The sequence below is a fragment of the Lepidothrix coronata genome, unplaced genomic scaffold, assembly GCF_001604755.1.
Source record: "Lepidothrix coronata isolate B3197 unplaced genomic scaffold, Lepidothrix_coronata-1.0 Scaffold112, whole genome shotgun sequence".
Classification (NCBI taxonomy): domain Eukaryota; kingdom Metazoa; phylum Chordata; class Aves; order Passeriformes; family Pipridae; genus Lepidothrix; species Lepidothrix coronata.
The window spans coordinates 1,122,117-1,136,931 of record NW_016690292.1 but is presented as its reverse complement, the minus strand read 5'-3'; the positions used below and the strand labels follow the sequence as shown (position 1 = coordinate 1,136,931).

The window sequence follows — 14,815 nt, the reverse complement described above, 5'->3', positions numbered from 1 at the left end:
ATGTGCATAAATTTGGCTAATTTTATTCCTTTTATATTGTGTAGTCATTAGATACATATCAGCAGCATTTTTGCTCTCCTAGAACATGTTGCACTTGCCTTGTCAGAGCCTGTGAACTGAGTTCATCGAGAAGATGGATAGAGTTAAACTCTGCCTGATACCCACCACATTCCACCGCCTGTGTGTGCAGTGGGGTCATTCCAGAAGCAGCGCCTCAGTGGAATGTGAGATACGTCATGAGCTCTGAGGAACTGCTAGTAGGATGTCTGTAGGTCCTGCTTGCTCAGTGAGTCAGGACTTCCAGAGCTCCTCATACGCCGAAGCCTTAAAAGATTAAAACTTCCCCAGTGTAACATTTCAGCTGTAAATGGCATAGGTTGCTACTACACATCCCAGCTCCTTGGCTGCTCTGCTCTTGCCTTGTCATACACTTCCCTGGATGAGTTTTTCCAATGATTTACCTCTCCTCAGTGCAAGCATTTTTCACCTCCCTTTTCAGAATTTCACCTTTGGAGGCTTGGTCTAGTTCTTTGGTTAGAAAGACTGTTTTTATTCTAATCTTGTTCTTCAAAGTGCTTGCAAATTCTCTACTTCATTGTCTGACTAAACATATGTGTTGACTAGAATCAGAAGAGACCCTCTGGGATTCCAAACAGAAGATCTGTCTGTGTTTAATGACAACACGGTCATAGTAATCTTTTAATATATTTTTAACAAATTGTGCACCTGTCTTATAGTGACTTTGTTTGCACTTTGGTTTTCTCTGATTGCTTATCAGAATGTTACATTAAATGTTATCAAACCCCTTAAAAAGTCATATCTAATTTGCAGCTTTCTTTTCTCTGCAGGCAGGTTGTCTCTCAGCAAGGGAAATTAGCCTGTTTGATGTTATTTGTCTTAAACAATGCAAAAATTATTATTTGTATAATTCCATTGTCCTTCAAGGTACACGGAAATCCATTGTTGAATAACTCGATTTGGTTTTCAAATGCTCAGGTTTTTTGCACTATTTTATTTCATGAAAGGCTGGAGTGTGTCCAGAGAAAGGCAACTAAGCTGGTGAAGGCTCTGGAGCACAAGTCTTATGAGTCTTATGAGCTGAGGGAACTGGGGGTGTTTAGCCTGGAGAAAAGGCGGTTTAGGAGGGACCTTATCGCTCTCTACAGCTACTTGAAAGGAGGTTGTAGCAAGGTGGGGGTTGATCTCTTCTCCCAAGAAACAAGCAGGACCAGAGGAAATGGCCTCAGGTTGCACCAGGGGAGGTTTAGATTGGATGTTAGGAAATATTTCTTCGTGGAGAGGGTGGTCAGGCACTGGAACAGGCTGTCCAGGGAAGTGGTGGAGTCACCTTCCCCGGAGGTATTTAAAAAACATGCAGATGTGGCACTTGGGGACAGGGTTTAGTGGTGGGATTGGCAGTGCCGGGTTAATGGTTGGACTCGATGATCTTTAAGGTGTTTTCAAACCTAAAAAATTCTGTGATTCTCTAATTTTTGCATAATAACTTTTGCCTAATAATTTCTCATAATAACTTTTGTCCAAGGATCGTCTTACAAAGCGCAGCTCCATTTGCAGTGTGAAAAAAGGCTCTGAAAGAGAACTTGTCTGTGCTAGCCTGAGTTCTGCAATACTTGCAATGATCAGATAAGTCTCTTTCTGACTCTCTCCCACTGACTTGGTTTGCTTCTCACTACTTATTTTCCTTTCAGGTATATTTTGAAGATTAATGAATATTTATGTTGCACATGAAAAATGCAACAGAAGCTGAAGATGTCATAATTACTGATGCTTATTATTTTTTAAAAAGGAAGACTACAAGGCAATCGATATCCATGGAGAATCATGAACTATGAAAATAGAGTGAGGACTCCAAAGGTACTACAGGAAATTGTGGCCTGAGGAAGAAAGCCTTGCAATGGCACAAGGTACAGTGGGCAAGGTTTTTAATAATGCTTAGTATTGAAATATATACAGGATGAAGTATTAGTATTACAGAAGGATGATGAAATCCTTTTCGGTCTGCAAGTAATTAAAGATGAGGTTCCTCATTATGAGTAACATTCATAATTTTAAAGCAGCTTGCTCAGGTAACATAGTAAAGATCTCTAACAGAACTGTCAAGAGAGATCTCATTTGTAAGAACTCCTGGCATGTCAGTGAAATTTCAGAAGACTCACACACAGTATTCTGCCAATGTTTAAGGAAAGAAAATTAAATAAACAGAGCAATCAGGATGACCCAGCTAGCTGTGTTATGGTTAACGTGACACCAGGCCCAAGTAGCACAGTACACAAGCTGATTCTCAGCCAGGTCGTAAATAAGTCAATAATTGGCAATCACTTTTGTTTTCTCAACACTGTCTTGTTGATAAGTCCAATGTAATTTATTGATAAAGGTTGTAAGTCTGTCTCCTCAGATTGGTGTAGGAACATATTTCACAACCTATTTCACAAAGCATTTGATTTACTCTTGTGACATTTTAATAAAAGCTCTCGGTCAAGTCACTAAATACAGAAACATTTCAGTGGTCTGGGCCAGTGTGGGTCCAGAGGCAGGACATGCTTTTGGGCTGTGAGGCATAGCAAGAACTTAGCCAATCCAAGCAGCACTAGGTGGGGATGTCTGCAGCCACCAGTAACTTGGATCCTTCTTTTCCCTGGTTACCTGCCCAGTGTATTGTTCTAGTCTATATTTTAGCGATTTCTGTTATTTTTCATTTTGCTTTGCCTGAGTTATCCTAGCCTTTCTGCAAATGTAAAATCCCCACTGATCCCATTTCTGACTGTCACAAAGGTTGTTTAAGACATAAATTACTGCGAGTTTGAAGCAACTAGACAGAGCAAACAGTGGCTTAAGAAGGTTGGTGTATTCAGGTGAAGGTTTTGTAATACAACCAAGTGCAAAGCAAGAACTATGGGACCTTATTGCTTAAGAGTTCACACCTGTGGGACCAGGGAGCTGTACAGTGGAAAACTGACTGTAACACCAAGAATTGTAACACGTGGACACTGGAGGCATGAAAATAATCAAAACTATGCTCTTGTAGACACGGGCAGTGCAGTTAGGGAGAAGTGTGGGGAGAGGCAGGGACAAGGTCTCTCTGTAGGTCACCCTTAACACTGCCATGGAGTATGGCTTTGATTTGTATGATTTAGGGAGGATATTCAGGGCTGGAGAAGGTGCAGAGAAGAACCATAAGTATGATTTAAAGAGAGAGGGAATGTCTTATAATAACACATGTAAACTGAAGAGAGCTAAGACAGACCTAATTGCTGTGAAGCAGTTTGATCCAGGGTATGTGTTGCTGAGCAGAAAAGCAATCCTGAAACATGAAGAACTCTTTAATAAAAAAAGACTTGTGCAGAAAGCAGTGGCTGAAAGCTGAAACAACAAATGTTAAACTGGGAATTATCTCTAACACTGAGGAAACAAATTATCGGGTGCACTGGGCAATTGTTTTGAGTTTTAAATTAAACCCCCCATTATTTGAAGTTTTAAATCAAGGTTGAAAGTCTTTCTGGAAGAAAATGCATGGATCAATGAAAGAATGACCAAAGGTATGGGGCAATTTCTATGCTAGGGACAACAGAGGAGTTCTTGACTTTTTGTCCTAGAAAAGAGATGACCTAGAAGAAATATGGTAGCTCTGCAAGATTATTGGGATCACAAAAGAGTTAAATGGTTTGCTTAGGGTACATCACGAGTCAGTGGGAAAATTATGAATAGGAGCTAAATGGTCTTTCTTGGTCCTTTATCTTGCTGTAGGACCTGGTGCTCTTCAAAAGCACACAATAACCAGTGTCATGGGTCATCCTGAAACTAAGCATGGAGGAGCTGGTTATTGAGAGTGATTTCAAGTGTAGTTCAGCCAGAGCAAAGACAATAAAGTGGAATGGAAGAAAAAGTGCAGAGACATAGGCAGAAAGGTTTGGATGATACTCTCAGGCACATGGTGTGACTCTTGGGGGTGGTCCTGTGCAGGGCCAGAGTTGGACTCAATGGTCCCTGTGGGTCCCTTTCAATTCAGCATATTCTGTGATTCTGTGAAACAATTGTGCTATATTTAAAAAAAAAAACAAGAAGGAAATCTTTGGCCATGGTGATACAGAAAAAGTTGGTGTTATGGCAGTGAGAGGGGATAATTAATTCTTGAATTTTGACCACGTCAAAATAAAAAGCAGGAAAATTTCTGCTCTGATCCAGGTGCAAAAAAGGACAGGAAAGAACAGAATTAGTGAAATGGGGGGAAGAAAGACTGTGAGAGCTTTACTGAAGACCAAATTCTTGTTCTTTCTTTTCAAACAGTAGAACTGACAATTTGAGTGAGCACGAAATGCAGATGTGGCAAAGTATCATTCTAAGAACAATTCAGTGCTGGTAGGAATTAGTCTAATTGTTAAATGTACTGAGAAGCTGGTTGGAAGCAGAGCATGACCTAACGGGTTTAGCATTACTATTGCAGCTGTGTGAAACCATTCCAGTAAATAACCAGCTCAGTGAAGAAAGTGTGCTGGATTTTTAAGATTCTCTCAGTTTAACAGGATGTGCCAAGTCATTGTTTTAACTGTGGGCCAGATCTTTAAATGCTGTCAGGCACTGAGCCGCTTTGAAAGCACTGAAATGATGCTGATTTTCACAATTTGATCATCTGACCCCCAAATTCAACTCTCTTCACAGTTTCCCTGGTGATGACACTATGAAAGGCTGTAAGAATGGCACAGACCTGTCCACTCTACAGCAGTAGAAGTATGGATGCACAACTGAAAGCAGGATTTTGTTCACCCTTACCTGACCAGTCCCTCTGGGACTGGTGCAGATTTTGGTTTTAATTTGACTGTAACAGTGATGCTGGGAAGCAGAATTACTGATGGGAGAAATCTGACTGGGGCCCTCCCTGACACTTTGGTTTGTCGGAGGTCATTCTTTTTGGAATCATTCAGTGTGATTAATTGCACTCAAAATTATGCTTCAAATTGGTGTTGTTGGAGACTTTTGTACTGCTGTTGTTTAAGGTAAAAGCCCTGTGCAACAGATGGTGGATGCTCTATGCTGACAATATTTGGATCCAAGGATTTATGTGGTACACCACAATCCCCTGTTTTGTGAAAATGTTTTTGATACAAAATAAATACATTTTCAGTGGTCAGTAGCCAGGCTCACTGACCTATTTCTGCCTGCAGATTTCTTCTTTGCCTGAGCAGAGCCACGCACAGAGGAACTCGTGGCAGGGGTGCTGCGTGCCTGGCTAACAAAGGGTTTGGGTTGAAGATTTGGTGCATTACTGGCAGGCATGACCTTCCACAGGTCTCTAGTTCTCACTGTTCCACCTTAAGTCAGCAGGGGCTGCCTGTGCCTCTTCTCTTTGAAAGTCAACCCCTAGATGTTACCTTCAGGCTTGTAGCTGTTCAGTTCAAGTCACAGGATTACACTTGTGCTAACCTGTCTGGAGCTTTGTGATGCAGATGCAAAAACATCAGAGAAAGATTAATACAACCAGCCATTGATTTATTATGTTCTAGGAAGCAAGGAATAAAGCAGGCTGGCATGATGCCCTGAGCCCAGCCTCCATGATGATTTCTCTTGTCCTGACATACATCCACTAGCATTTATCTTGTCTGTTCACCTTCCTCTTCCTCTGGTTTCTGAAACTTCAGGAGTTTATTTTGGCAGGCGTGCTCCTCGCTGCTGCTGCTGCTGCTGCTGCTGGAGCTTTCCTCTGAGCTCTTGGAGAGGAGATACTTGATTGCAATCGTGTCCTTCTTGTTCATTTGCAAGCAGAGGCAGGAGGATTTGCTCACCTTAAATGACTCCCCCCACATATTCTGGCACATGTCAGTCCCATTTGCGTACATCTGTGTGTCAAATAAGAAATGCCTCCATTACACTTTGAAAGATTTGAGTTAAAATCAGTTTGTAACAAATTGATAAACATTTATCACTTTTTAAAAATTGGTACTAACTTATAAAAAAGTTATCTGCATTCGTTTACTGTCCTGCTATGTGCTATACTTCATCTCTTCTGAAATATCTTAAAATGTTATCCAGTCCCACAGCTGGCAAGAGTGATTTGCTTGTTGTGAGAGCAAGTGGCTACACAAAGTGCAGGGATCAACAGCTGCTCTTTGTTTCCACCCTGGGGCTGACAGCCCAGCAGCTCTCTGGGGCTGACAGACCAAAGCTGTGTGTGAGAGGCTGTACAAATTGTAGCATGTCAGGACACTCTGACATGCCTCAAAATCTGAGTAGTGCTGAAAGTGCCAGACAGTGCTTTGAATATGGGAATCCTTTTATCTACAGGCCAGAGACAGCCCAATGGAATAACAGCTCTGAGGGATCTCATTGTGCCTCCTGCAATGTACTTCATGTCCAGGCAGGACCTCAAAGACAAAGAGAAGGGACATAACTTAGCAACTGCTTGAAGAAAGTAACTTTTCTTCAAGCTTCCAGAGCGCTGTGTCCAGTGGTGCAACGGCCCCTCTGGCTCAAGGAATTTGCAATTGCAGCTTCCTGTACTCTTCTCAAGTGCATCTGTCCTGTTTTTGGTGCTACCTTGTTTTGTAAGGCCGGTGTCATAGGACCTGTGAACCACACAGCAGTTCTGATAACCTTCTGCCCACCCCGCCTGAGTTTGCCTAACAAGTATTAGCTTAGGAGTTATCATGCCCAGACACAAAGCAGGCAGTATGTACAGTTCATCTTGCCTGCTTTTCTCCCACGTGTTTGTGGTTGAAGTTCAGTCTTTTCTGTTCCTGGAAAGGAAGCTTTAGGTAATCCCAGAAGCAAAGCTAAGAATGAAGTTGGGGGTGGGAGTGATGGCAGGAGTGTTAGTAACTGAAACTGTAGGTCAGGCAGCAGGATCGCCGGGCTCTGTTACTGACTGATTCACCTCGATCATGTCACCAGCATCTCTCTGATGGAAGCTGGGTTTCATCTGTAATAGTACAAGTGTTCCTTGCCCATGACACTGATTCTTTAACCCTACGGTGTTTCTCAAAGTGCTGTAATTCCTGGTCGGTGTGCTGATTTACCACCATCACCAGCTTATACAAAGATCTGGCACTGTGAATCTGTGCAGATGCCTTGTCTTTGTGGTTGGGAGACTTCTGCATGGAAGCTGCTCTGTGTGCAAAAAATTTAAGTCCATTAGGCAGAAGTGGCATTGGGTATCCGTAGTCCTGCAGCTTCTTCTGCTCCAGTTATTTTTGACAACAAGTTTTTCTTACATCTCCCTGTCTCCCCATGTGCAAAACAATGTTGACCTATACTGTAAGGAAGGCAGATGAGAAGAAAGCATAATAATCACTTTTGCCTTAGAATTCTATCCTTTATGAATAATAGAGTCCATTCCAAATAGCCCCAAAGACTCTGTAGTCTGTAAAATAGCTTTTCAATTCATACCATCTCTAGCCAGGGCTTTTGCCATGAATGCTGGAGAAGGAGTATGGAGGTTGACTCGTGCACTGGGAGCAATGCAGGGTCAGAAAACATTAATCCACCTAGTTCTTTCCTTATGTTCTTGGACAGGCAGATCTTAGCTCTTTCTTTCCCACTATTCCTGCGATTTTATGTAGCACTAAACGTTTTCTTCCAGCTCCTGTGCAGTTCCTAGATTTTGACCTGCTGTTTGGTAATCATTCAAGAAAGCATTTAAACCTATCATGTGGGTTTTCTTGGGTCTGTATGCAAGACACATGGCTATATTCTATTCTTGTGTCCCACAGGTTCTGTAACATGTGCTCGTGCTCTTCTACTTGCTAAATTGGCAATTTTATTTTGACCTTCCTCCTAACTCTGCTTAAAGATCAGAACACAATCAGAATGCTGCAGCAAGCAAAGAGTGCACACAGCCCATTTACCCAGCATGTCCCTAAATTACTGCAAAGGACTTTGACTTTATAGCTTCTTGGAAAATGTTCTAGTCTGTGCATTAACATTGCTTGGGGAGCACTCAGCTGGGACAAGAGTGACAAAATGTGCCTCATTTTAGCCAGGTTAAAACTGGCCATGATCAGTTGTGCATCCTTAATATTCAGCCTTTGTTCCTTATTCAGCAGTTGTTCCAAAGACCCATTAGATCCAGTTGCACATGTCACATGTAGGGTTGCTGATTGCTCCTCCGTGGGAGCTGAGGGCATCAAAAAAAAAAAAAAATTAGGAACTGTCCACAGTGCTCTGAGGTTGGAAAACCCTCTGTGCCTCTGGGTAACGGTATCTTTCTTTTCCATGAGTTGAGACCAAACCAATCAAGTCTAGTGTTTTTATATCATGTAAATGTCATATGGAAAATGCTTTTTTTTAAAATTTCTCTGAAGAAACTTCATCTTTATTCCTACTTACCATGCAAGCCTATTTTTGGTGAAAAACATGGACAGTTTAGGGTGTGGTTCCATTTAGTTTAGGAATAGCTGCGCCTGGTCTCAAGTGATAAGACCTCGGGATTTGCTGCATGTTTTTCCCTGCAGATGGTATATTTTCTTTAAGAAATAAATACAGGGGAACTCAAGGTTAAAAACTCCTATCTCTGAACCAGGGACAGTTTGAACAGAGACTGGAGATTATTTACGGAGATTATAATTTTGTTTTTCACTTCATCTGGAACTACTGATGATTTAGCACATCTGGGAAACGAAGCTTTAAGTTTCCACAGCCCATTTGTTTTTGGCCACCTTCCTGAGCCTGCTGATTAGTGTCACTTTTGCAAGGCAGACAGCAGTCCTGCACTAACTGGACTGTGTCTTCCACTTATATCAGTTGCTGAACTGACTTTCGAAAGTACAGGAATTTGAATTCAATTCAAAACAATGAATCTGCAAGCCTTACTACCAGTCCCTAAGCACCTCACTTAAATTTGGTTTAACTTCCGCAATTTGGACAGTTTTTCACGGACTCAGTAAAGTTCAACTGTTAAAAATATTCAATTAAGTGTAGCAGTTTTGGGCTGTGTTATATCGCCCTGAAGCTAAATTTACTCGAGTCACTAAAAAAATCCTGACTCCTGAGAGGTCTGTAGATCAGGTTCCAGGCAACCTTACTCCTGTGAGTCTTGTCAGTTCTCATTTTATACACTTTTGCTCACAAAATTACTTATCTCAACCATTAAACCTTCTCAGAAAGATGGGATGAGCTCTCAGAAACCTTGTTAGTGCTGCTCTTTAACCACCAGAGTTACAAAGAGCAAAGTTAGCTCTGCCTACAATTGGCAGACACAGTGGTGAACACACGTGAGAGATACAATAGGTCTATGGAGAACAAAAGGGAGACAACTGGAAGAATGTCAGGATATAGGGGTGTGGAGGATGGAGAATGACTTGAACATAACAAGGTAAAATAGAGAAAAGGGCAAAGATGCCTAATAGGCAAGAAAACTTTAAAAATTCCTCAGTGCTTTGGGAATTTACATCCCAATTTAAAAAAAAAGGAAGAGTGTAGAGCCCCGGATTGTGTAAGGAACCTTATGAAATGCATCTCAGTGTCTCCATTGTACAAGCAACGTTCATTATCTTTTACTTTCTAAATCCCGCTGTGGTTAAAATATCAGTGCTGCTTGAACTTTTGTTTCACAAGTGGAATGAATAGTGATTAATTAAATGTATACGTACTTCGAGTAAGTGATGTACATAAATATAAATGTTTGAAAATGTCTATATTTGAAAAGTCTGATGTAGGTATGGCTTGGAACTGCTGAAGTAAAGGTAATTCATCGATGGCATTTTACTCCCATATATTCAGGGGGAAAAAAAAAAGCACTCCTAATGCCATATTTTCTGCTTCAGTTGATCCAGTTTTCTTACCTCACTGTATGGAATACATTTATTCTTACAGTGGTTTTCTCCACTTTCATCCCATTCCCAGTCCGTCAGCCAGTTACGAGCACATATGGAGTCATCTTTGCAGGCTTCGTACCTTGGTGGAGATCAGTGTGGAAGACACAGTTACTTCTCTCACTCTTTTTCTGTGGACTCACATTCAACTCAAAAAGTGTCCGGGGGCTCTGTTAGTAATGTGGTGTGATTACAGTGCAGCTTAGCAACTGATCTTCCAGAAATGTGCACGTTATCTTTGCTTGACATGTACATAAACTCCAAGCTGGCCAGGAAGACCTAAATCCCCGTGGAAACTAAACAGTTTGCTCACCACGTTTTATACTCACAGGTTTGAGCAAAGGGCTCGTGGCCTGGGTGTTTTCTGCTTGGTTATCTGATGTTACTCAGTGGAGGAAACACTGTGTGGGAGGGGGTTTCACAAATGCTGATGTTCAACGTTGTGACAGAGCACAGGGATGCCAAGGGTGAACTGTCACTTGAGGGAGGTGAGGGGAAAGTTTGTATTTGTGAATTAATATGGGAGGAGACTGATGTTTCCTGGGCAGAGGGGTTGCTGTGAGGAATGTGCACTGAAAATAAGGAAAATCCACAAACAACAAAATCATATAAACTAACAGGCTGTCAGCCTCAAAATGATGTTTTCAAAGCAGTTAAACTTGTAGTAATGGAGGAAAGATAAGTATTGTAGGGTGTAGGACTAAAACTTTAAATTTTAAGTTCTTTTTTACTTGTAAGTGGTAATGTGGAAAAAAGGCTATAAATGACCTGGAATGAGTAGAGTGTGCAACTGGCTGGTCTACATGATGAGAGAGCTCATGGCTTACTATTATCCTACATAATTTCCTTCCTTCCACTTCTTTTTTATGTTCTACTTTTTGGCTCTTACCTTTCTTAAGGATCCTTTTCTGCAAATCAGTTAACATCTACTTAAATTTAGTCTCATTGGCTTTAGGCAGACTATTCACACCCGGTTACTGAGAGTGCCAAAACCATAAGGCACAGCTTCCAAAAAGTGAGCATCATTCAGTGTGATATTTGTAATTAATGCCTTTGGATATATTTTCTGTTTGGAATTTTTCATTTTCAGGGCCACGTTTCCAAAACTGTTTTGATATCACGAGGGCTGCAGCCTTACATTTTTAAATTAAATATGTGGGTTGTCATGTGGTCATAGAACTAAAAGAACAAGACATTGCAGTACATTTGCAAATGCAGAAAGGTCAGAACATGCACATCTGCAGGACCTTCACATTGTTTTTTTGGGCTTTTTGAAGGGATAAAGAGCAGTAACAGATGGAGGGTAATCAGGGCCTGAGCAGGTCTGGGAGAGGAGACCCATATTCTCAAACGTGTTCATCCATTAATCTGCTGTCAGAGGGAGGGGCTCTGCTGGAAATAGAGGCTGCAATTTGATAAATTAATATTCATGGTATGCATCTGGTTTCCTCAGGAACTTGAATAGAATATGCTTATTAAAGTGTTTATATTTTTATTCACCATTATTTATTGAATTGTGAGATGAAATGTTTCCCAATTATGATTATTGGCTGACTCTGTGGTTTGTTCTAGGAACAGGTGGCAAGGCATAACTCTATTGTTATGGGTTTTTCTTTATCCCAATGGAAATAATTATGAAGCCAAGTTTATGAAAAATCATGACTTGTGAAAAGTCTGATTTCTGCTGCCCAGGAACCCACCAGTTGTTTCTTCAAATATTAATTAAAACCTGTGAGAAACATAAATACTTCCTGAACATGCTAGTTCCTTATGCTCAATGGGCAGGATATTGTTATTTCAAAGCTTTTTTTCCCCCTGTATTTTTTATAATGAGCTGTTTCTCTTTTAGGGGGCACAAGGCCCTTTCACAGGTGAATGAGAAAGTGGCTTACACACACCGGATTCTTTCAAAAGCAGTAGTTTTAGGACTAGTGGGAGCAAGAAATTCTAAGACAATAGGAAGAAAAGGAAGGCCCCAAGCTACTCAGATGAATTTCTTTTAAATTAAGTCACTGCTCATTCAGAATACTCTGCACATTTCTGGCCACAAAGACACAGAGTATGCAGCAGGCACACTCTCAGTATGCAGAGAAAGTAGGTCACATCACCAGCAGTGCTACAGCATGCTAAAGGGACTCCAGTGAATAGAACATGAAAAAATGTTACTTTAAATCACCAGAAAGACTGGGAATTCTGTCCAGGCTCTTTTCTAGCCTCAGGCCTTTGGCAGGGTGAAGGAATGGGTTTGACACTGGCATTAGGCCGGCACACACAGAGCAGTGTTCAGGGTAGTGGGTCGTCACTACATTTTTGATTCAGGCCAGGCATCTGTGATGCCAACAGGGGCAATAGATCATTGTTCAGTATTTGTTCAGAGCAGAGCCTGCTCTCTGTCAGGAGACTTGTACTGGAAAAGGGTCAATTTTTCCTGTGCAGGAGATTTATACTGGAAAAGGGTCAATTTTTCCTGTGCAGCAGCTCTCGATCACCCCACCATACTTTCCAGCAATGGAAGTTAAAAGTCCTGTATACCTTCAGGTTCTGGCAATGCCCAGGGGACACTGAGGATTTTGCAATGTAATATTGACCCACAATTGGTCAATATTGATTTATACCACTTTGGTATAAATCTCACATATACTAAAGCTGGCTTAAACCACTTCATAGGTGCAAACTAAACTTACAGCAAACATTTTCTTTCATCTTTACTCTTTCACTCGATGTAGCAGTTGAGCAATGACTTTTTATGCTACTTATTTTGGGATACAGTAGTTTTAGATATTGATATTTTATAATTTTGCTGTTAGATCTATGGTAAAGCTCACTGGCAACTCCAGTGCTTTAATATCCAAATGCAAAATTTGGTAATATTTGGTACTCAGCTCTAGGAGCACTGAGAGAAATTCAAGGTCTCAGTCTTTATCTTCAAGGAGGTCAATAATGTGGATTCAGTTTAAAAGATTACCAAAAACTTAGGAAAGAAGACTGCATATGACAAATCTGTTCCTGAGGCACATGGAGTTTCATGACACAAAAATAAATTTCATCACTAGAGAAAACTCTAGGGAAGCTAAGAGATACACCAGCCCTTCTCACTGTCTTCCATTACAAATGCAAGCTAGGCTTTATTTCCTTCTCTGGCACAAAGGATTGGAGACATATTTAAAAGCAAATCCTACCAAAATTCTGCGCTGCATACATGACTTTGCCCTTGGAGGGAATATGAGAATGGAAATGGATCCACATGTCAATAATATTCAAGTTGTGTAAGCACTAAGGAAGGCACAGCAGAGAGCAGTGCATGAGAACCCTACCTCGCACTACCCTGTGCTCTGCATTTTCTGCACTTTTAAGAAAATCTCTTTTATAACATTTTTAGAAGTATCGTAACAGTTTCCCATGATTTTCAGAGCAGCCTAAGGGATCCAGACATTCACAGACCATCACTTTCATGGAAAGCTAGCAATTAGAATCCCGTAGTGTGAACAGAGCCTGTGCTGTTTGCACTATGCTTCACAGCAATTTACCCCTCCAGACAAGTTACTCTAGTGACTGGGCACAACATTCATATGGGGCTGACTGAGGTTTATGTGTCACAGGATGATGTTATTTAAGATCCAGCATTTCAGGGAGAGAGGGATGTATACTGTGTGTGTATCACTGGGAAAATCTCAGAACCCTACAGGAATATAATGCTCCTACCCCAAGACTAAGGGTTGTCCCACCATGTGCCTTGTGCTCAAAAAATAATGTGATTCCCTGATGCTGTATTTTGGAACAAAATTAAATGCTATTATGCTGCCCATTGCCATTAATAATTTTAGCATTACTTGGCTGCAGTTTACTCTCTCAGGCTTTTAGAAGAGATTTTAGAGAGTGTGATAATGGAATGGAAGAGTTAAGGTCAAAGGCACAATATTAAGGAATGAAGATAATTTGTTACATGAATTAATCGTTACATGAAATCCCACAGGAAGTGGCTTCTTTGCTGATTTTGTAGTGCATTTTATGCATACAAAAGAAATGTATCATAGAGTGATCAAGTATTTAGATTGAAAATGCTAACTGCATGAACACTAACTCATAGACGTGGACTTTTCAAAGGGTGTTAGGCTGCTGTTAGTGCTTGTCAACGTGGTGGGAGCTCCTCTGTCACGATGCCACTGCACTGCATCCTCACTGAAGCAGGGCAGTGCTGTCCCTGAGTCACTAATCTCAGTTTAGTGCCTTCATCCTGCATTCACAGCCCGTGTCATTATTATTTTAGGGGTAGTAGCTTAGCAGAGGAAAAAGTAGAGATGGAGAAGCAGAACAAGAGAAAAGGTGGTACAACACCATTGAATCGTGGGCATATTAAAACTAAATAAAAATACTTCGATTGAAGAGCTGAACCTACCAGTCATCACAAAAGCTTTGACACAATGGAACAGCCTGAATAGCAGCGGTGTCATTGGGATGGATCCAGCGAGCAGCATGTGGAGAACACCGGTAAAAGCACTCGATTTTCTTTGTGAAATCTTCACAGCTGTGGTGGATGAGAAAAGCCACAAATAAACCCATTTCTGAGCATCAAGGCTACAGCCTCAGTTTTCTAGGCCTGCTTTGATGTGGATGCAATCCTACAAATTAGGAGAAAAACACAGAAAAGCATCCTCTGGCCCTGTTAGTATTTAAGTTCCAAACTCGTTCCTTTGGCACGGTGCACAGACTCTGACCGTGCAATCCCCACAGCCAGCTACAGAGTGCACAAATGTTTCCATGCATATTTCAGCCCTATTTGTGTGAGCTTTCTGTAAACTTTTGAGGCCTTGGGTTTTCCTGGCAAGAATGATTCCGGGAAATAATAAAATGTAGTTTAAAGCTATGGCACAAAACACTGTCTATGCTGTAGCCTCACGGTTTCGCTATTCTTTAGATTTTCCCACAGCCCAGCTGAAGTTACTTAAAATCACAAACTGTGCTGCTCTCCTGGGAGTGGCAGGCAAGAGCCGTTA

The 14,815-nt window shown here is 41.2% G+C and overlaps 1 protein-coding gene across 2 annotated transcripts in view; it reads right to left on the bottom strand.

Moving 5' to 3' along the window:
- Positions 1 to 5,468: 5,468 nt before the first annotated feature.
- The window catches only part of LOC108502160 (riboflavin-binding protein), an 11,964-nt gene continuing 2,617 nt past the window's right edge, over positions 5,469 to 14,815 (bottom strand). The window contains exons 4-7 of one of the 2 annotated variants that reach the window (XM_017824782.1): positions 14,218 to 14,346; positions 9,792 to 9,903; positions 5,799 to 5,852; positions 5,469 to 5,723 (exon numbers count right to left, since the gene is read on the bottom strand). In XM_017824782.1, the coding sequence (XP_017680271.1) occupies positions 5,607 to 5,723; positions 5,799 to 5,852; positions 9,792 to 9,903; positions 14,218 to 14,346 (412 nt within the window). In that variant the 3' untranslated portion in view covers positions 5,469 to 5,606. Of the gene's footprint in view, positions 5,853 to 9,791; positions 9,904 to 14,217; positions 14,347 to 14,815 lie in introns of both variants that reach the window. The other variant, XM_017824781.1, reaches the window with a different exon arrangement.